Genomic DNA, 22,983 nt, shown 5'->3' on the forward strand with positions numbered 1-22,983 from the left:
CCTTGAGTCATGTCCTCATTTGTACCTTCTTGTACGGCAGAAAAACGTGTGTCTGCTTTTCTGTTTTCTTACCTTCTCTTTAGACATGGTCTGTTTGCCTGTAAGAATCAAGACCTACAGAGCGACACGAAGAAATATATATAGTTGAACTATTTTTATTCTTCACTTCTTTATAGGCCTGTCCTCAATTTACCCTCTGCCACATCAGCACCAATTTGGGAAGATGAAGAAACTTCGTAGTGTAGTAACCATCGATTGGCAGGCAGGCTGGCAGCCAGCCAAGGTATTTACTACATGAAAGATTTCCTGCATTATCCCATCGCAAAGCACAGCATTATATTCTGGGTCAAGGCCAGTCCAGTTGACCTCACGATGGTAATGCATTGAACTTCAGTATACTTAAAATGGTGCCGAACTTGACTTACTGATAGTAGACATCATTAAGACTGCAGTCATACAAAATAAGGCAGGAAGATGAATAAGGCGTGGATCAAATCTCAGCTTTTCCATTTACTAGCTGTATGGGTTTAGACAAGTCACACTTCTCTGAACATGTAGTATTAGGATCTTTGAGATAAAAACAGGCCTTCCATGAAGGGTTGTCAATAGGACTAGCAATATGGTATACAAAGCACTTAAGTGTCAGGCAGGTTCTCACCATGTGATAGCCCCTTTCTGAAAACTTCTAATTTAAATATTAAGGCTATTAGGATAATATTTTTAAATGTTAAAGATATTTAATATTTAAATATTAAGGACAACTATCCTTCCTATATGCTTTGCCAATTTGTTGTTTTTGAACAGGATATTCCTTTTTCTTTTTGAGACAGTGTCTTGCCCTGTCACCCCGGCTGGAGTGCAGTGGTATGATCTCAGCTCACTGCAACCTCTGCCTCCTGGGCTCAAGCAGTCCCCCAACCTCAGTCTCCCAAGTAGCTGGGACCACAGGTGCGTACCAGTGTGCCCGACTAATTTTTGTATTTTTGGTAGAGACAGAGTTTCACCACGTTGCCCAGGCGGGTCTTGAACTCCTGAGCTCAAGCGATTCACTTGCCTTGGCCTCCCAAAGTGCTGGGATTACAGGCATGAGCCACTGTGCCTGGCCCTGTTTTCTTTTTAAGAAGATGATAGAAGTAGAATACTGAAGGACTGTGTTCGACTGAAGGCCTGGAGAATGGAGAGGAATAAATTCCAAATGCCATGGCAAGAAGTGATAAAGGGAGGCGAAAAATGGCTGGATTTAAGAGATTTACTGGGGCAAGAGGAATAGACCAGAGATGAGAGGGAGATTGCCAGCCTGGGATTTGGAGATGATGCCATTAGCTAAAATGAGGAGAGAAAGAGAAAGGTGGAGGCTGGGCATGGTGGCTCATTACTGTAATCCCAGCACTTTGGGAGGAGATCACTTGAGGCCAAGAATTTGAGACCAGCCTGAGCAACATGGTGAGACAAAAGAATTAGAAAAGATGGAATGAACTTAGGTGGTCGGATGGGAGAAGGAGAACTTGGTTTGGCTTTAGATCTGAGGAAATCCAGGTGTAGATGTTGACGTGGGGATAGACTAGATGACATGGGAAGAGAACCAGGGACAGGGCCTTGGGGCCTCAAGAATTAAGGATGTAGGCAGGACGCAGTGGCTCATGCTTGTAATCGCAGCACTTTGGGAGGCTGAGGCAGGTGGATCACTTGAGGCCGGGAGTTTGAGACCATCCTAGCCAAGATGGTGAAACCCTGTCTCTATCAAAAATACAAAAATCGGCCAGACATGGTGATGCGTGCTTGTCATCCCAGCTACTTGGGTGGCTGAGGCAGGAGAACCCCTTGAACTCAGAGGCGGCGGTTGCAGTGAGCTGAGATTACAGCTGAGTAAGGCTCTGTCTTTAAAAAAAAAAAAAAAAAAAATGCAGGGAGAGGACGCGGACTCAGGGAAAATTCTTAAGGAGAAAAAATTGGGCCCCATAGATGAGAATGGTGATTCTTAAATGAGGGCTTGTGAGTCACCTATTATTGACCCCCACTCCTAGAATTTGACTTGGGTGGGACCCCAGAATTTTCTAACAAATCCAGGTGCTGCTGCTGCTGCTAGCCCAAGAACCACTGGGTTAGGACATCTGTTAGAAGAAATGGTGACCCTGGGAAAGCTGACAAAGTTTGAAACTCCAACCCTGGTGACAGGTGGGGTTGAAAAGGAGCCAATACTTGGGTGTTGAGCCCTCAGCTCAGGTGAAAACGCACAAGTTTAGAGCAGGGTCAGTGTGGACAAGGAAGGACATTAAACAGCAAGAGCAGGCTTTTCAGGAGTAGGAAGGATTAGATTCTTTAAGGCTGCGGAGCTGGTCAGAGGCTGGAGCAGAAGGTAAGGAGTTGGGGAATGAGCATATTGATGAGTAAGTTGCAGAGGCTGAACATGATCTTGACCTCATCTTTCCCATCCCGTCTGCTCTGATCATGTTGCCAGACTCTGTGAGGGAGCGCTACCTTTTATTCAGTTGCCTGAGCCCCAAATCTGAGTCATTCCACCTCCGTGTACCTCACCCTCTACCATCCACCCATTAACCAACTCCTCTAGCTCCCAAATACTTTTCCATGTCTACTTTTCTCCGTGCTTGTAGCTTCTTACCCGATTACAGGCCTGAGCCACCAAGGCTGGCCGGTCAGTCTGCCATTATCCTTCACCTGGTTACTGCAAGGACCTCACAGCTCATCTCCTTTCTGCAAGTCTTGCTTACTCTTTCCACCAATTCGTTGTCCTCAGCGTGGTCAGGGAGCTGTTTCTAAGAAGCAAATATAAGCACTCCGTGTTCCTGCTTAACACTGTCCGACAGCTATCCCCATCTACTCTGAAAAGAAACATCTTTTTCTTTTGAAGGGATATTTTATTTTACTTCTCCTATTACTCCGGTCTCATCTTACCTGTCCCTCTGTAATACCTGTCCTTCCATCCATCTTTGCTCCCTTCACACTGAATTCCTAAACCTTTGATACATTTTCACCTTCAAGCCTTCCAGCATAGTCTTCCTTCTACCTGGAATGTCTGTCCCTCAACATCAGGCCTTGGTAACTCCTACTTACCCTCCAGCTTTATCATAGAAGTCACTTCTGGGATGTCCTCCCTGCTCTTCCAAATCTGGATTCTATGTTCCTTTACATTAGTGAGGTTGGGGAGGTTGAACATGATCGTGAACTTCTTGAACTCATTTTTCCCATCCCATCTGCTCTGCTGACGTTGCTTGACTCAGTGGAAGGGTGCTAGCTCCTTCCCAGTAGAAGGAAGCGTACCTGCTGTTCTGTTTCGCCTGTTGGTATGCTCTGTTAGGGCAGACACAGTCACGTACTATTCTTTCTGAATCTCAGCACCTCGCGTGGGACCTGGACCTTATTAGATGTGACATAGAGTTGTGTTCATTCCCTGCAAGAGGATTAGAGATACAAACTCTCTGAGCCCCAGTACCCTGAGATTTAAATACATTCTCTAGCCTTGCGTTTTACCCTGTATAAGAACGTCATGCCTGTACTCATGGATAGAATCTGACCTGGGAAAGAATGATTCACACACTCCTGTCATGAACGTTGATTTTTTTAGATGAGTCTGCTTCTATAAATCCAAGTAGACTAGGTTACAAAAATGAGTACCCAAATAAAATGGCTCGTAACATATCTCTCTTCCTTCACACCACCCACTTTGGGAAGCACTATTGACTGGAAGTACTCAATTAAATATCCCATTGACGAAGGCCTTGTGACATTTGCTTCTTTAAAAAAAATTTTTTTTTTAAATTGTACTTTAGGTTCTGGGGTACATGTGCAGACCATGCAGGATTGTTGCATAGGTACACACATGGCAATGTGGTTTGCTGCCTCCATCCCCCTGTTACCTACATCTGGCATTTCTCCCCATGTTATCCCTCCCCGACCTCCCCATCCCACCCCACTGTCCCTCCCTTGGCCCCCTCAAGAGACCCTAGTGTGTGATGCCGCCTCCCTGTGTCCATGTGTTCTCATTGTTCAACACCCGCCTATGAGTGAGAACATGCGGTGTTTGGTTCTCTGTTCTTGTGTCAGTTTGCTGAGAATGATGGTTTCCAGATTCATCTATGTCCCTACAAAGGACCCAAACTCATCATTTTTTATGGTGGCATAGTATTCCATGGTGTATATGTGCCACATTTTCCTTGTCCAGTCTATCATTGATGAGCATTTGGGTTGGTTTCAGGTCTTTGCTATTGTAAACGGTGCCGCTGTAAACAACAGTAATAACAAAACTACCCAGAAGCCAAGGGCCTGAGCTCTGTCTCTCTCCTGAGTGTTTGTAGCTAAGAAAGACTCAAGAAAGAAAGCTATCTTTTTTCAAGCTTTTATTTTAATTTAAAATACATTGTTCATGCAAAACTGTTGGCAATACTTACAAAACATCCCTTCCACATTCCTCTCAGACTGTGATAATTCATGCTTTGAGTTCTCCTTGGGGCTTTTAGCACAGCACTCAGGTGACTAGTTAGCCATACCTTAGAGCCCTGAAGACAGTCCCTTGAAGAAAAGGGGCAGGTTTGCTGTAGCTGGAGTCTGAAGTCTCTCGCAGGGCCTGGGACAGCTGTGTGCAGCCTGCATAGAACCCTTTAGTTCATGCTCTCCTGTCACAGAACCTAATCTCTGCCTACAGGGGTGTCTTAAAGCTGAGAACGTGTTTCCATCACCAGCAAATTGCCTTTCCCATCCACCAGGGATCGCTGAGCCATAGCAAGTCATTCTGAAACCAACTCTGGCTGGAACGTGGATTTCTTAGGCAGTGGGTTGCTTTGGTTACCAGTTCCCTGGTCCCTTCTTTTGTCTTCTGTGGGGCTGGCCATGGTTGGTGTTTTCAGCTCCTGGAGGGAAGTATCTTCATTTCTCTCTAATGTCTCCATATGGTGACCATGGGACTTCTTTATAGGCCACGATGCTGTAAGAATTTACCGTAGAGAATTACAAGAGAAAAGCCAGACTGGGGTAAAGGTGAAGCTGCCCTCGCAGGGTTAATGAGAATTACAAGCCAGGCAATAGGCAAAATCATAGGTAGGCATTGACCAAGGTGTGCTGCTGCACTGTGACCCACTTCCCTGCAGCTGCTAACTGAAAGGAGCATGTTGACCACTTAGAATCTCTGATACTGGACGTTTTTACTTAAGAATTGCTTAAGGTGTTTTTCAATTTTATTTTATTTATTTATTTTTTTTTGAGATGGAGTTTTGCTCTTGTTGCCCAGGCTGGAGTGCAATGGAGCCATCTCGGCTCACTGCGACCTCCGCATCTCAGGTTCAAGCGATTCTCCTGCCTCAGCCTCCTGAGTATCTGGGATTACAGGCATGCACCCTGCTAATTTTATATTTTCAGTAGAGACAGGATTTCTCTATGTTGGTCAGGCTGGTCTTGAACTCCCGACCTCAGGTGATCCACCCACCTCAGCCTCCTAAAGTGCTGGGATTTCAGACATGAGCCACCACACCCAGCCAGTGTTTTTCAGATCCTGAATTCCAGCAGAATGGCTGGTGCCAACCTAGCCTGAAGACCCTCACCAAGGAAACAACTCAGCACAGCAATGCAGTTTCTTCATCTCCCTGTCCTGTGACTTCAGCCCTCACTTCTTGACCAATCAGAGCAATCCCTACACTAGCCCATCACCCATCCAGACCCCTTAGAAGCCCATCCCCAAACCTCCCTGGGAGGTGGGTTTAAGTCTCCTTGTTCGGCTGCTGTATATCATCAAACGCATTTTCTGCTGCAACCCTGCTGTCTTGGAGTGTGTTACTGTGCAGTGGGCAGTTGAACCAGGTGGTCCTGTAACAAACGGTGTACCTTTTCCTCCCCATCCATCAGGCTGTCTCTTTATCACTGGTAGACTTAAAATTTTTTATTCATTTATGGCATCAGAATGCTGTACTGAGTGGAGAGAGATTGTCCGAAGGAACTTCTCTTGCTTCAGGTTCATGCCAGTCTTGCGAGTACTGAACTTCTCCCTGTTGCCCATAACATCCTGATGAGGTGGATGGGAGAGACTGCCTGGCTTCATTCAAATCCTGTCTCTGCCACCTCCTAGCTGTGTACACTTTGGAAAGTTATATGATACCTTGGAGCCTGTTTCCTCACATGCAAAACAGGGATAATAATAGTAATTCCCACAGAGGATTGTTTGGAAAGATTAGTTAAAATACATGAAAGAAAGCCGTACCTGGGTGGTAAGGGCTATTTAAGAGTTTGCTGTTATTACCATTAAAAAAAGAAGATAGATGCAAATGAATAGGGTTGTGGATTAGAGAAGACCAGGATATTCTGTTGTGATAGCTTGGCTTCTATTTTCTTTCTTTTTTTTTTTTTCCAGGATGGAGTCTTGCTCTGACACCCAGGCTGCAGTGCAGTGCCGCAAACTCAGCTCACTGCAACCTCTGCCTCCTGGGTTCAAGCGATTCTCCTGCCCCAGCCTCCTGAGTAGCTGGGACTACAAGCCCATGCTGCCACACCTGGCTAATTTTTGTATTTTCAGTAAAGACGAGTTTCAGTATATTGGCCAGGCTTGTCTTGAAATCCTGACTTTGTGATCCACCCACCTTGGCCTCCCAAAGTGCTGGGATTATAGGCATGAGCCATTGCACCCCATCTGGCTTGTTTTCTCAATGAAAAATGAGACATTTGTTAAGTGCACGTATATTGGAGGGCATGAAGGGAGAGGGTTATGGATGAGCAGAGCCTCACAATTATTTCCTCAGCATCTCCCTGTTGCGTCTAAAGAGCAAATAGGAGAGAGCAAGTTCTTATGGTAACATGAAATTGGCTCACTTTTGTACCAAGAAGGGCTACAGCCACAGCCCCCTAGGATTGCAGACAGGCTGGGATCTCTCGTGGCATCGAGGAAGAGGATGTCGACTCTGACCCAGTCCAGCCTCTGCCCTCCGAGTCCTCCTCTGCTCTGGCATGCCTGCCTGGGTTTTTATGGCATTGGAATGTAACTTTTCTTCCTGTGGTTCGAAAGCTTTACTGGTCTTTCCTGTTGCTCTCATTTGAAGATTGATGGTATAGCCTTGGCCTCTCCTAGCTGTGAAACTTTTTCAGGGTCTTATTTCTTTAGTGATTTTGCAGAAGGGAAAGGTAGTGGAAACACTCCCTTTACACCAGAGATTCCAAATCTTGGTTGTACATTTGATTCACCGTGAGAGCTGTTAAAATTTCCTATGCCCAGGCTGTACCGCAGATTAATTGAGTCATAGTCTCTGGTGGGTGGGATACTGACAGCAGTCAATTTAAAATCTGGCTTTGTCTGCATGTGTTTCTCTATTGCTACATGTCTACAATGGAGGGAAACAGTGTACCTCACGGGTGCCTTATTTGCATCAGCAATCAATTGCTTACCTGTTTTTTCCCATTGCTTTCATTTGTCTCCTGATTTTTTTTTTTTTTGACATACATGAACTAGTAAGACTCGTTTCCTTTTATTGATTTTTGGATTTTGTTTACGTTAAAGAGACTAAGTTAACCATCTGCCAATAAAATTGGACTGGATGATTTTTAAATGGGCAAAAACCACTCATCCTTTACTCATTTGGCCAGAGAGTGGGACTCCAGAGAAGTCTGCATTGCATGGTAGCTCTAGCTCAAATCCAACCCATTCAGCCAGGACTCACACGAAAACAGGAGCACATGAAAAGCCCGCAGGGTAGGACAGTTCGAAAACAGAGCTGACTCACCTTGTACCTTAGGAATGAGAACTGGTCATGCCTGCTGAGCTATACATTCTGTCAGCTGTTTGGTCTTTGTATCTTATTTTTCGCAATTAGGAAAGAATGCAGAGCCCTAATGATTGACGGCTCCTGTCTTAGGAAGCTCAACTTCCCATTCAGGCAAAGATGTGTATTATGATGTGATGTGAGAATTCCAAAAGGGCTTTCACTGTCGCCTTGGACCTGCCTGCCTTTATTTTCTACTCTGCTGCCTATTATACCGTCATTACTGATCTGTAGAGGCCTCACGTGCTACTAGGCAGGTCCCTTGAAAATGCAAATCTGTATCAAATCCTTGTGCCTTACTGTGGATACATTTATTTTGTAGAGAGAGATATATATTCCTTTCTCGTGTGGCAACAGTGGTAAAAGCATGAGAGAACCTCACTTCGAAGGAAGTGTTAAAAGGGTCTAACAGTCTAAAGAGAACTGTGCCGTCGAGCGTGGGAGCCTCAACCCACATGTGATTACTGAATACTTGAAATGCGACTTGTCCAAACTGAGATGTCCTGTAGGCATAAAATACATACTGGATTTCAAAGAGTTAGTGTAAAAAAGAAGCGAAATATCTCATTGATATATTTTGTAAATTGATTACATGTGGAGATATTTTACATGTCAAATAGGTTATTAATATTAAAATTAATTTCACCTGTCACTTTTCTCTTTTTAAAATGTGGCTACTAGAAAATTTAAAGTCACACATATGGCTTGGATTTGTGGCTCCCACCGTATTCCTGCGGGACAGGGCTGGGTGAAGACAGAGCTATTCCATGCTGTCTTTCCATCTTTCCATTTTGTTGATGACCCAGGCTAGTGGTCTCCATTCCTCTGGTCTTGCTTCTGCCTCTTGGCTCCCACTCTTGAGGGCTCTGATTTTACAAATGACATGATTCCCCCAGAGAAGGCCAGGGGACTGTCCGAGGCCCTGTCTGGAACTCACACAGTCCAGCGGGAAGGAGTTTTCAGTGGCACTGAGCACAGAGCCCTGTGAGGGCACAGGGAAGAAACTGTACTGTGAAATGAGGTCTGATGGCTTTCACCTAAAGGCAGCTGAACAAAAGGGCTCTGATGGTTCACAAGGGTTTCTAATCACAGTCTCTAGTTATAAAGAAGTACGTGGGACTCGTATAATTAGTCATAACAAAACTGCCAAAAAGTGAGCCAGTGCCTAAGGACCCTGCTGCTTCCTTGAGATTTTGGGGAATTCCCAAATGGCCAGATTTTTAGTGTTGGGAAACAGGAAGATATTTTTCTTTGTGAGAGAGCCTACTCAGAACTCACTGCATAAATGCTGAAAATAAATAATGTGGTGATGGTGGGTTTGGAGAAGGTCCAGCATTCCTAGACCAAAGCACTGGGGTCCCAACCCAAGCAGCAGACGCTGCTGCCATCCTACCTGATTGGGATGATGGCCAGGAAGGAGAGAACGGAGGAGATAGCAAAGCAGGAGCCCGCAAACATGTCCATGGTGAGCTGATAGATCTTGTTGTACAAGGTGGATGTCACCACACCTGTCAGAGCCAGGGACAGCTGCAGTATGACGAATGCCTTTCCTGTGGAAGGGACGGAGGTTGCTCAGGAGTGCATTGCTGTCCCTGCCTCACTCCCCATTAGCTAAGTCTCTGGAGAGCTCTGAGGAGACCTTCCCTCTTACTCTCTCTCTCTTTTTCTTTTTTAGAGATAGGGTCTCACTCTGTTGCCCAGGCTGAAGTGCAGTGCCACGATCCTGGCTCACTGCAGCCTTGAACTCCTGGGCTCAAGCATTTCTCCTGCCTCAGCCTTCTGAGTAGGTGGGACTACGAGCATGTGCCACCATGCCCGGCTAATTTCTAAATATTTTGTAGAGATGGAGTCTCACTATGTTGCCCAGGCTGGTCTTGAACTCCCAGCCTCAAGCAATTCTCTCACCTCGGCCTCCCAGAGCACTGGGATTACAGGCACTGAGACATTGCACCTAGCCCCTTCTCAGTCTTTGTGGCTCAATTTGCTAGGAATCCTGCCTCTGTCGGCTCAATCTTCCCAAGGCCTATGGATGATATAATCCTTCTTTGACTGTGGCTTTTCAGTGACTGACTTTCTGAGTCACTCCCATAGCCCTGTCTCCACTCTCTCTGCCCTGGATGGAAACCAGTGTTCCTAGTGTCTTCAAAGATGCTTCTGATACTCTCTCAAGTGCCTTCTGCAGGCCTGTGCCTCATGCTGAGAAGCTCTGAAACAGCCCAGGCAGAAGTGTCTTACACTACTCACCGTAAGAGGAGCCCTTTATGAGTTTGGACATAGCTGATCGGATGGTTGTGATGGGGATGAGAGCAAACAGCATGACGGCTCGAGCTGAAAGAGATCACACAGGAACACTCCTTGCTGTAGCCCAGCCTGGGCCAAGGAGGAAATTAGCAGAAGCCTCATTTAGAACTCCCATCTCCCCGCAATCTGAATGTGGCTTGACCTGGAAGAAGTCATTTCTCTGCTGACACACTAGCACCTTCCCTTGACCAGTCTGTGACCCCCTGAGCTCTGCTGCTGCTGTATATGCTGCATACCAGTCTGCAAGGTGGCTGGACACAGTCGACAGCGTGAAATGTGTCTTTACTGGTGGAGTTAAGTGATTAGTAGGGAAGTGAAACTGATGCCACCACAGTGACACAAGGACCCTCTCCTTGTTTCTCCAGGAGAGAAGTGTGTGTCCTTGACATTAGTGAACATCTCTGGTAGATGGTCCCAGGAGCTTTGGCAAACTGCCTCCAGCAATCTGTCCCATGAATGCACCCACTGCAGAGCTCTAAAGCTCTGTTGATTATCGAGATTCAGTGTGTGTGTGTGAGAGAGAGAGAGAGAGAGAGCGAGCGAGTGAGCCAGGCACAGGGGCTCACACCTGTCATCCCAGCCAGCACTCTGGGAGGCTGAGGTGGGTGGATCAACCTGAGGTCAGGAATTTGAGACCAGCCTGACCAACATGGTGAAACCCTGTCTCTACTAAAAATACAAAATTAGAGAGAGATCCAAGATGGCTGATCACTAGCAACTCGGGATTGTAGCTCCCAGTTAAAACACAAAGAAGGAGAGGACACCACACCTTCACATGAATTCCTGTTGCTCACGCACCAGGAGATTCCCAGCGGAGGAGCCCCACGGGTCGCCAGCATGACTCTTGTGACCGGTGAGGCAGTTTTGCTGGTGCCTCGGAGCGTCGGTTCTTGGTGCAGAGTCAGAAAAGCACCATCAATCTTAACGCCGCTGTTTTAGTCGGTGCAGTGGGTCGCTCAGATTTTGGCGCTGAAGATCAATAAGTTGGACGTCCACTCAGAAACCCAATTACAAAGACGGTAATTATAAAGACCACAGATGGATAAATCTACAATGAAGGGAAGAAAACAGCCAAAAAAGGCTGAGAATACCCAAGATCAGAATGCCTCTCCCTCAGCAGAGGATCACAGTTCCTCATCAGCAACAGAACAAGGCTTGATGGGAGAACAAGTGTGTTCCAATTACAGAAGCAGGCTTCAAAATGTGGATAATAAGAAACTTCTGTGAATTAAAAGAACTTGTTCTAACCCAATCCAAAGAAACTAAGAACTTTGAAAAAAGGTTTGACGAAATGTTAACAAGAATACACAATTTAGAGAGGAAAATAAGTGAATTGATGGAGCTGAAAAACACAATACAAGAACTACGTGAAGTATGCACAAGTTTTAACAGCCGAATTGCTCAAGCAGAAGAAAGGATATCAGAGGTCGAAGACCAACTCAATGAAATAAAACAAGACGAGATTAGAGAAAAAAGGATAAAAAGGAATGAGCAAAGTCTCCAAGAAATATGGGACTATGTGAAAAGACCTAATCTATGCTTGATAGGTGTACCTGAATGTGACGAAGAGATTGAATCCAAGCTGGAAAATACACTTCAGGATATTATTCAGGAAAATTTTCCCAACCTAGTAAGGCAGGATAATATTCAACTCCAGGTAATGCAGAGAACACCACAGAGATATTCCTCAAGAAGAGCAACTCCAAGGCACATAATCGTCAGATTCACCAGGGTTGAAATGAAGGAGAAAATACTAAGGGCAGCCAGAGAGAAAGGTCAGCTTACCCACAAAGGGAAGCCTATCAGACTTACAGCAGATCTCTCAGAAGAAACCCTACAAGCCAGAAGAGAGTGGGGACCAATATTCAACATCCTTAAAGAAAAGAACTTTCAACCAAGAATTTCACATCCAGCCAAACTAAGCTTCATAAGTGAAGGAAAAATAAAGTTTTTTTGTGAACAAGCAAGCACTCAGAGATTTCATCACCACCAGGCCTGCTTTACAAGAGCTTCTGAAAGAACCACTACACATAGAAAGGAGCAAACAGTATCAGCCTTTCTAAAAAATACCAAAAAGTAAAGAGCATCAATATAATGAAGAATTTACATCAACTAATGGGCAAAATAGCCAGCTAATATTAAATGGCAGTATTAAACTCACATATATCATTATTAATTCTAAATTTATATTGACTAAATCCCCCAATCCAAAGACAGGCAATTTGGATAAAAAACTAAAACCCATCAGTATGCTGCATCCAGACCCATCTCACATTCAAGGATACACAAAGACTCAAAACAAGGGATGGAGAAAGATTTACCAACCAAACAGAGAGCTAAAATATATAAATAAAAAGCAGAAGTTACAATTTTTGCCTCTGATAAAATAGTCGTTAAAGCAACAAAGATCAAAAGAAGCAAAGAAGGACATTATATAATGATAAAAGGATCAATGCAACAACAAGAAGAGCTAAAGATCCTAAATATATACGCACCCAATGCAGGAATACCCAGACATACAAGACTAATAAAGAGACTTAGATTCCCACACAATAATAGTGGGAGACTTTGACATTAATATTAGACAGATCAATGAGACAGAAAATTAACAACGATATCCAGGACTTGAACTCTGATCTGGAACAAGTAAACGTAATTAACATTTATAAAACTCTCCACTTTAAATACACAAAATATACACTCTTATCAGTACCACATCATATCAACTTAGAAGTTTAAATGAAATGCTGGTTGGCTCCTTGTTTGTTATTCTCTTCCCTCATTTTCTTTCATGTCTCCATTATTAAGGACAGTTATAGGCAGACCCATATTTAGACTGCATTCTAGCCTGGGCAATAAAGCAATACCCCCATTCTCTCTCCCTCTTCCTCTTTCTCTTTATTCCTCTTCTTTATTCTTTTTCTTATTATTCTTTTTTTCTTTCTCAAAAAAAAAAAAAAAAATTAGCCGGCCATGGTGGCGCACGCCTATAATCCCAACAACTGGGGAGGCCGAGGCAGGGGAATCGCTTGAACTCGAGAGGTAGAATTTGCAGTGAGCTGAGGTCAAAACAAAAACCTAAAGAGAGACAGAGAGAGGTGGTGGGCAAAAGGAGAAGAGGGTACTCTGTCCTATGCTGTTCAATTGAGGACTGACCAGAGGTTAGCTTGCCATTTTGTTAGATGTTTCTGAGATGTGTGACCTGCCTGGGCCAAGAGCCAGCCTTAGCTAACTGTCTGGAGTTGTTCTTTCTGATATGATAGCCACTAGCCCCATGTAACTATTTAAATTAAATAAAATGACATAAAATTTATGAATCTGTGCTTTAGTTGCACTAGCCACATTTCAACTGTTCAATAGCCACATGGAGCCAGTGGCTTCTGTATTGGACAGAATTAATAGTGACTATTTGCATCATTCTAGAAACTTCTATTGGAGCATTAATTTAGAGCTTTCTGCTTGTAGTTGTCTGACCTGTGTTCTCAGATGGAAACTTAATGGTGCTTCCTTGGGGAATTTATTAAGTTGGTTGTGCAAGGTATTTCATTGAGTGTTTTTATGCATTTTTAAAAAGCTCTTACTTGACTACAAATGATTTTAACTAAGGGACCTTTTCAACTGAATTACTTGAATTTCCCTCCATCTTTTTTTGAGTGAGGGTGTTGCGGGGAGCAGGCAGAGTTTCACTCTAATGCCCAGGCTGGAGTGCAGTGGCACAGTCTCAGCTCACTACAACTTCTGCCTCTTGGGTTCAAGTGATTCTTGTGCCTTAGCCTCTTGAGTAGCTAGGACTACACGTGCACACCACACCTGGCTAATTTTTGTATTTTCGGTAGATATGAGGTTTTGCCATGTTGGCCAGGCTGCTCTTGAACTTCTGACCTCAAGTGATCCTCCCCGCCAGCCACCCAAAGTGCTGGGATTACAGGCGTGAGCCTTTGTGCTCCGCATTTGAAATTCCATCCCTTTAAACAGGGGATTGGGGGAGGAAGACACGCGACCCCATCTCCTCTGTTGAAGACCATCCTGAAGCCTCCCCTACTGCCTCCAGGTACCACTGAGCACACCTCCATGACCCTGGTACACTAGAGTCATGAACACCACTCTGGTAACATTCACTTGCAATATAGATAATTAACAATACATTACAGATAAACTCAGGGGCACATCATCTTGTGTCCCTTGTGCCTTCTAGGTAACAGATTCAATCCCTGGGGCTGAGCTAGGACACCCATGATGCAGAGGGCCAGCAATGTCCTGCCTCCCCAAGAGTGCCAGACTCACCAATATAGAACATGTATGTCTCTTTCACAAAAGCCAAGAGGAGGGCTCCTGACCCAAAGGAGACCATCCCAATCATGATCATGGTGGTGTCCCGGAAGCAGCGAGAGAAGCCCAGGACACCCAGGAAGCTGGTAATGAAGATGGTGTACCCTGAAGCCATACCATAGCCCACTTGAACTTGGTTCCAACTGAGAGGCTCCCTCAGCACAAAAAGGGGCATCACGTCCACTGTGCCAACCACCGCCAGGTCATAAATGATAGCACCCACAAAGAGCAGGGAAATCGTGGTTTTATGGGTTTTTGCTTTTCCAGGAGATGGGGGGTCCCCCCTTGCGCACTGTTTGTCCAACTGATCAGGATCCAGAGTGCGATATGTGCCAACCGTGCCAGACACGGTATCCACGGTGGGGAGCTCCTGGCGGGGCTTGGCCACCGACTCAGGAACCTTTAGCACCAAGAGGCTGTAGAGCAGAGCAAACGAGGCACAGCTCACGCTGCAGGCCGTCAGTATCAGGCCCTGCCCAGAGTGCCCAGCTATCTGCTTGAAGAGATGCCCGGAAGCCATGCTCCCGCAGAACCCCGCCAAGCCCAGGATCATATCAATAAGGATGAGGCGCACGGAGCGGCGGCCCTCGGAGGAGCCCAGCGATCCCAGCGCCATGACGCCGGACCAGAAGGCGGAGAAGCCGCCGCACAGCCCGTTCAGCGCCGCCGCCCCGTACAGCACCTCCACTGGCCAGTCCAGCAGCACCTTGAGCAGCAGCCCGAGGCGGGAGAGCGTGAAGCCCAGCAGCGACACGCAGATGGAGATCTTTCGGTGGTAGCGGTCGCTGAGCCAGCCCAGCCCGTAGGCGGACAGCAGGGGCGACAGGCCCACCACGAGATTGTAGATGATGTAGAAATTGGAGATGGCTCTCTGCTGTTGGTCCTCTAGAGCCCCCCGGGGCGACGGGCTGGCGCTGTGGTTGGAGGAGCCTCCGGCTGCGTAGGACGCCTTCACCACGAGGAGTAGCCCCGCGTCGTAGAGGGAGGCAGCCACCTGGGACGAGGCCACCACGGGCTCGATCCAGGTCCTCGGCTGGAAGTGAGGCAGGCGGCCCCTCCACGGGCAGGTGACCTCGGGGCTCATGTGACCTCTCTGATGGGGGATCGATGGGCTTGCTGGCTGCAGCGACAGGGAGATGCTCCCAAATTCGGCTGCTGCGGCAGCACAGGGTTCGGTCCGAGAGAGCGAGTGTGCGCGGTGCGCCGCGGTGCGCACCGGAGAGTGGTGAGCGGAGGGAGCCAGGACACGCAGCGCCTGTGGCAGCAGCCGGTCCAGCAGCTGAGTGACCTCCTGAATGACTCCTCCTCAGTCCAGAAAAGGCCTCGCTCCGCCCCGCCCTCGTCACCTCAGGCGGAGTAGGGCTGGCGACAATCCAGGGAAGCCAGGCGTAGGGGGAGCGCACGGCGAGGGTTGGCTCCAGGCACCAGCACCCCCGGGGCCGCTGGGTCACGCTGCGCCTGTGAGCACGTACGCCTGACGGGGCTGAATTTCCCCACAGCCAGGCGTGCCTGGACCTCCCGCGGATCGCTGGGGACACCCCCCCCCCACTCCCGCCACCCCCGGCCCGCCACTAGGGCGGGGGCTTAGATCTAGCTGGAAGAAGCTCCCCTGGACTGGCTCAGGGAGCATTTCCAAATTCTCCCATCCCAGGAAGGCAGGTTTGGGGGAGGGGTGGGACTCCTAGGATTCTGCCTAGTACTGGGGTGTCAAGTTTTATTTACAGAGTTTTAATGCAAAAGAGAGGCATGTGCTATAGGCAGGTGGGTAGCACTTTGAGAGAAGTAAAAACTTGGGAGCAGCTCGGTCCAGGCTCTTCTCCAAGCCAAAGACCTCTTAGAGAAGAGTCCTGTTTGGTGCACCTGCATTGGTGGGTCTAGTGCATGGGCCCTGTGTAGAAGGCTCCTGCCTCAAACCCCAGGGCCAAGGGAGAGAAGGCAAGATCCTGGCAACCCTAGATGTCCCCCTAGATATAAAACTGGACTCTTGAGCAGGGGCTTGAGCCCACTGGAAAGGGCAGAGTCACCAGGGTCCTCTTCTTCTGAATCAAGTGCCCAGGTCTCTTTCTGCTTCTAAGTAGTCGCTCTTCTTTCTACGGGCTCACTCCCCAGGACAGGGCTGAGACCTCCACGTCCCAGGTGGCCTCGCTTCCTCTTTAGCCACACACTTCCGCACAGAGAACCAGGGTGATGGGTGGTGCAGGGGCAAAATGTACCAAGAAGCATGACCTGTTCCATGATCAGCCCCAGGGACAGACACTCAAAGCACACAGCCTTCCTGTCCCTCTACCCACAACCCACCACAGCTCTGGCAGCATGGATGAACAGGAACCCCAAGACATGAAAGGGAGTTGCAGGTTTGTAGGGAGAGCTTAGAAAGCCATGTGAAGGCTGGATGTGGTGGCTCATGCCTGTGATCCCAGAACTTTGGGGGACTGAGGTGGGTAAATCACCTGAGGTCAGGAGTATGAGACTAGCCTGGCCAACGTGGTGAAACCCTGTTTCTACTAAAAAATACAAAAATTAGCTGGGCATGGTGGTAGGCACCTGTGATCCCAGCTACTTGGGAGGCTGAGGCAGGAAAATCACTTGAACCCGGGAGGCAGAGGTTGCAGTGAGCCGAGATTGCACCACTGCACTGCAGCCTGGGAGACAGATCAAGACTCCATTTCAAAAAAAAAAAAAAAAAAAAAAAGCCACATCAATAATGTAATCATGTAGGGAGTAGGGACTGGATTCCAAATGATGTAGTGTAGCGATGTGCTCTTTTGGTAGTGTTTAGGTGGGCTATAATCTCCTTCCCCGAAACTCCCAACCTCCAGCATGGCCCAGCCTCCTCGTGTCTAGGCCCAGACAACTCTGTCCTCTGCAAAGAGAAAGACACGCCTCGTCTTGCAAGACGTGCCCTGTGGATCTGGCCAGCAGCCCATTTCCCTCTTTCTCCCCTTCATCTAGGGCCACCTCGGGAGATACTGGTTTCACCCAACCCAAGCCTGGCTCTCCCACTCCATTCTTTTCTTAATTTTTCTAGAGGCTGCAGCAAGCAGTCCAACCACCTTGATCCTATGAGGGGTGGAGACTCCAGGGGATGAGTGGGTTATGGGGCCAGGTGGTATTCGGCAATTAAATATGGCCATGAGAACAACTCTGGCCACTTGATCAAGGAGTCTGTCTATTCCGGGGCTGCAGACTGTAGGGGGCAGCCCTTGTCATCTCTGGGAGGGTCTGTGGTATTTCAGTTCTTCCCATCCTCTTGGGAAACCAGGGACCTTGGAAGGGTCCCTGAGAGATTCACATCAGATCTAGGACAGATCTGGTGGGAGCTGGGTTATCAGGATGCTAGCCAGCCCGAGGACCTTCCAGGCCTCTGAGTTCTCTGGCCTGGAAATGAACTAGACTTAGGGTAGTCAGTGTCTTTCCCAGTTTAGGCTACTGAGGGTTGGATTATATTCTCATCATGTCCCCAGTTCTCGCTCTATCTGTGAATGCAGGCCCCAGCTGAGGTAGGGCCTGGTCATCCTCTGCAGCCCAGGCTACCAGCAAGTGGAGCCCTGAACTTGCCACTCCAAAACAGAGTGTGGAGTCTAGTCTCTAGCACAAGGTTGGCTTCATTAAAGTGCAAAGACTTAACTTTCTGATGATCAGATTGATAAAATCACACTAATCCAGAAGAAAGGAACTTTAAAAAGAAGTAGCAGCTAATATTTATTGAGCCCTTATTATGTACTAAGCATTTTACACGAATTAACTTGATCCTCCCAAAAAGTCTGTGAGCTGATCTATCACCCCATTTTACAGACTGAGAAACTGAGACCAGAGAGGTTAAGCCATTTGCATAAGAGCGCAAGGCCAGTAAATCAGGAAACTAGTATTTGGCATCAGGCAGTCTTTGCCAGCCTACAGCTATGAAGAAAATACAGTTGCCACAGAATTTTCTTTGAAATGTCCTCTTAACCCACATAGGAATGTGGAGAGGAGTAGAAACAACACAAGCATGTGGTGATTATTGTTGATCAACAATGTGCATTGCATAAATAGAACAAGAGTGGATAGTTTATCTGTTGAACCTATATCCCAGGCACTTTACACTCAGGCAAGGAATACTTCTGTTTTCTCAACAAAATTCATGGCCCCCAAATTCATCTTAGAAAGGCACAGTATTTGAAAAACACCTTTGGTCAGTGTTAGAGAGTGAAACCCTCAGGTCTGGCTTTCAGGAGGTTCCAGAGAGCTGGTGGAACCTTTGTGCATGAGTCAACAAGAGGGAAGGGTGAGAGAGAGAACCAAGGAGGGAGAAGAGGGGAAAGAAGTTCAGGGAGGAAGTGAGACCAGCGGGTACTGGCAGAGTCAGGACAAGAACCCTTGGTGTCAGGGTGGTCTAAAGGGAATTTTGAAGAACAGGAATGTCTAGTGTGGATTTTAAGTATCTTGCTGTATCATGTATGTGTGAATCCTTCCTGTGACCTCCCTTTGCTCCTCAGTTTTTTGTTTGTTTGGTTTTTTTGAGACAGGGTCTTGCTTCTGTGCCCAGTTGCACAGGAGTGCAGTGTTGCAATCAAAGCTCACTAGAGCCTCAGACTCCTGGGCTCAACCAATTCTCCTGCTCCACAATCCTCCTGCTCCAGCCTCCCAGATAACTGGGGCTACAGGCATACACCACTGCACCCAGTTAATTTTTAATTTTTTTATTTATGGTAAAAATAGCATCTCACCGCTGTGTTGCCCAGGTTGCTCAGATAGATCTCAAACTCCTGGCTTCAAGCAACCCTCCCACTTGAGCCTCCCAAAGTGCTGGGATTGCAGCTGTGAATCACGGCACCTGGCCTTCCTGAGTTCTTTAGAAAAGTTTACTTATAAATGTTTTGCACAAGTGACTTTTTGTTTTCATTTTGGTAGAAACTGCTAAAGAAGCTGTGCTTCCTCTCTGGATTGACATAATGGATGCTGAGCAGAGACCTTGAGGGAGGAAAAGGAGGTCATGAGAACACAAATCTCCCAAGGATTCACTGAAATCTGGAATAGGCTTTGGACTTTCACAAACTATGAGATTGGGAAGTTAAGTCCATCTGACCCAGATCTTGAAGGGTATAGAGACCCTTGCAGCTGATGTGCAGACTACACTGATGGGGAAGGCTAAGGCAGGAGGATTGCTTGAAGCCAGGAGTTCAAGACCAGCCTCAGCAGCCTAGGGAACAAGTGAGACCCTGTCTCTACAGAAAAATTTAAAAATTAGCTGGACATGATGGTGCATGCCTACAGTCCCAGGTGTTTGGGAAGCTGGGGTGGAAGGATTGCTTGAGTCTGGGAGTTTGAGGCTCCAGTGAGCTATGATCGCACTACTTCACTCTAGCCTAGGCAATGGAGAGAAACTCTGTCTCTATGGTTACTATTTCAGGTGCTGTGGTAAGCCTTTCCCTCAGAAATTGGGAGCAAGGAAAATAAGATACCCCCGAAAACATAAATATACACTAGAAAAAAGTAAAGATACACAAACTCATTAAAGAAGACAGAGACAAATCTTGTCAGTGACCACCAAACACTTTCTTTCAAGTGTTTCCCAATGACTGTTCCATCACTACATGCAAAATATTGCCCAAGTCTCTTTGCCTGATCATGAGCAACTTTCAACTGTGGTTTTACTTCCCAATTATAGTTGCAAACAGGGAGAAAATGTGCTAGCTACTTTGAGTCTCTAAATAATTTCCCCTGATAAATTAATAAATTAGCATTCTAGTTTATCTGTCTTTCTGGGTCTCTATTCCCTCGCATCCATGAGTAAATGAACAAACAAACCACTGAGTTTGAAAATATCTTAGAAACATAGGCTCACAGGATTTGGTGAAAAACATTCAACCAAACACCATCTTAAAATGTACTCTTCCACTGAATTACCTCAGAAATGAAGCATTGTGTAAGGAAAATAAGATACCTTTCTGGGCCTCTATTCCCTCCCCATATACTGATGAAATGAAGTATGTTACAGTTAGACTGAGAGTCAGGCCCTGTCCATGGTAAATTCCTCAAAATAATGACTGCCACCTCTGGTGTTCTTGGGATATATTTCATTGGCCTTCTCTTTCAGACATGGCACCCTAACATTGCCTAATTTTATAGCAACTTTGATTTAGGGTAGCTAAATCACTTGCACAAGGTCACACAGAGCCAGGTACTTAGGTTTGTGTGACTTCATAGTGTATCTATTTTCACAATGCTTCATTTCCGAAGTAATTCAGTAGAAGAGTACATTTTAAGATGGTGTTTGGTTCAATGTTTTCCACCAAATACTGTGAGCCTATGTTTCTATCTAAGATATTTTTAAACTCAGTGGTTTGTTTGTTCATTTACTCATTCATCATCTGCCCATCCAGCCATCCACCCACCCATCATTCATCCATCCATCTACTCACATATCCATCCATCCACCCACCTGCCCATCATCCATCCATCTACCCATCCATGCATCCACCCACCCATCATTAATGCATCCATCCATCCATCTGCCTTTCTACCCATCTACCAATCCATCCATCCACTCACTCACCCATCATCCATCCATCTATCCATCCACTCACCCATTATCCATCCATCCACCCACCCACCCATTATCCATCTGCCCATTTACCCACCCATCATTCATCCATCCACTCACCCATCAATCCATCCACTCACCCATCCATCCACCTACCCATCATCCATCCATCTGTCTACCACCCACACATCATCCATCCATCCATCCATCCATCCATCCATCCATCCAATCATCCACCCATTCACCCACCCATTCATCTATCCATCCATTCATCCATCCACCCATCATCTGTCCATCTGTCCATCCATCCCTCCCTTTGTCAATTTTTAAGCATTTTTCAAATATCAGGCCCACCAGTGGGTACCAGGGACGGAAATTCCTTTGGCCTTAAGGATCTTTTAGTCTGAAGAGTTATCAAAAGGCCCTCATGTTAACACTACATGCTCTGTTTTACACTCAAAGTCACTGATGCCGGTCACGTCTCCTCTCTTGTCAAAGAATTTCTCTCCACCCCAGGCTCTGCTATCAACCTGAATGACCTTACTAGCCTATGTTTTTTTGGTGTGTGGTTTCCTTTCCCTACAAAGGAAATAACTTTAATGCAAATCAGGAAGCAGAAAGAGGAAACTTTAGTTTTCTTTTCTTTTTTTTCAATTTCTTTTTAAATCTCATCCAAGTGGGCTTTAAAGTCTTACTAAAATCCTGCTCTACAAGGTGGTAATGAGGTATAGTGTGTGGTATATGGTATGTGCAAGAGCAGTTTTTTTCCCCCTGTTTTATCTGTGGGGTCTTTGTCCACATTTCATACTGTTTTTTAAAAAATTCTGAAATGAATTAAAGTTAACATTTTTTGTAGCATAAGTTTTGATACAGCCCTTTTCTTTAAAAAAAAGCAGTATGTTGTGACAACATCAGGATTTCCCTTTTCTCCTCCTCCTTCTCCTCTTCTTCTTCCTTATTATTCCTCTTCCTCCTCCTTCTTTTCTTCTCCTTCTCATTCTTCTTCTTCTTCATTCTCTTTCTTCTTTCTTCTTTCTTCTTCTCAGTCTTGCTCCATCACCCAGGCTGGAGTGTAGTGATATGATCATGGCTCACTGCTGCAGCCTCAACCTCCCAGACTCAAGCAAGCAATCCTCCCAACTCAGCCTCTCGAGTAGCTATGACCACCGAGCATGCCACCACAACCAGAGATTTTTTATTTTATTTTGTAAAGATAGAGTCTCGCTATGCTGCCCAAGCTGCTCTCAAACTCCTGGCCCAAGCAATTCTCCTACCTTGGTCTCCCAAAGTGTTGAGATTACAGGCATAAGCCACTGCACCTAGTGATTTTTTTTTCTAAACAAGAGAAGTGAAACCTTTGAGGGAGTCAACCATTAATGTGGCCCCATCAGTATAAATGCCAACAGGATCCAAGACAGAACTCGTTTCCAAATATGCAGAACAAGTCACTAAATACATCTTGTCTTTCCTTCTTTAGTATAGTCCCTAAAAGCAGAAGTTTTCTTGAATTTATCGTCATTTATTAACCTTACAAATGCTATATAGCATAAAATTTATTAGTGAAATCTGTAGACTTATCAGCCCAAGTAGAGAAGCTAGCATTTATCAATTAATTCCACAAAATCTCTTCAGCATTATGTATGCCATAAATACATCAATTTGTCACACCATTTGAGAGTAGAAACTTTTCAATTTCTCTTACTGCATTTTGCTCACTGTAAATTTATATGTTGGCATAATTGGGTTCTCGCTACTGTTGCTTTTCATTTCATTGAAATTTTTTATCTTCTCTTTCATGTGTTTACACAAGTGCAAAATGATATTCACAGCATCTTCTAAATATTGACCATGAATTTAAAACTGCTTTACAGCTTTGGAACAGCTGGGCACAGTGGCTCACATCTGTGACCTCAGCACTTTGGCAGGCTGAGGTGGGAGGATTGCTTGAGGCCAGGATTTGCTTGAGACAAGCCTGGGCAACATAGTGAGACCCTCATCTTTACAAAAAAAAAAAATGGCCAGTCGTGGTGTTGTGTGCCTGTAGTCCAAGCTACTCTGGAGTCTGAGGGAGGA

General features: G+C 46.1%; 1 protein-coding gene across 2 annotated transcripts; it reads right to left on the reverse strand.

The window, feature by feature from the left end:
- Positions 1-4,342: 4,342 nt before the first annotated feature.
- On the reverse strand, positions 4,343-15,662 carry SLC46A2 (solute carrier family 46 member 2). Of its 2 annotated transcripts, none has more exons than XM_010335956.3 (4): positions 14,502-15,662; positions 9,999-10,082; positions 9,148-9,304; positions 4,343-4,939 (listed from the first exon to the last, which is right to left on the reverse strand). In XM_010335956.3, the coding sequence occupies exons 1-4, from the start codon at positions 15,466-15,468 to the stop codon at positions 4,882-4,884; spliced, it is 1,266 nt and encodes a 421-aa protein (XP_010334258.1). In that variant the 5' UTR covers positions 15,469-15,662; the 3' UTR covers positions 4,343-4,881. The 2 variants fall into 2 exon arrangements, with proteins under 2 accessions (XP_010334258.1, XP_003925272.1); XM_003925223.4 differs by having other exon boundaries at positions 14,340-15,662.
- Between the last annotated feature and the right edge of the window lie 7,321 nt (positions 15,663-22,983).

This window comes from Saimiri boliviensis, chromosome 2 (assembly GCF_048565385.1).
Source record: "Saimiri boliviensis isolate mSaiBol1 chromosome 2, mSaiBol1.pri, whole genome shotgun sequence".
Classification (NCBI taxonomy): domain Eukaryota; kingdom Metazoa; phylum Chordata; class Mammalia; order Primates; family Cebidae; genus Saimiri; species Saimiri boliviensis.

Bases quoted from the DNA above. Each gene is read 5' to 3' on its own strand.
- SLC46A2 (XM_003925223.4), bottom strand. From the start codon at position 15,468: ATGAGCCCCGAGGTCACCTGCCCGTGGAGGGGCCGCCTGCCTCACTTC. The intron at 10,083-14,339 runs GTGAGTCTGGCA...GATCTCTTTCAG, and splicing joins GACATACATGTTCTATATTG to CTCGAGCCGTCATGCTGTTT. The intron at 4,940-9,147 runs GTAGGATGGCAG...AAATTCTTACAG, and splicing joins CTGGCCATCATCCCAATCAG to CATCGTGGCCTATAAAGAAG.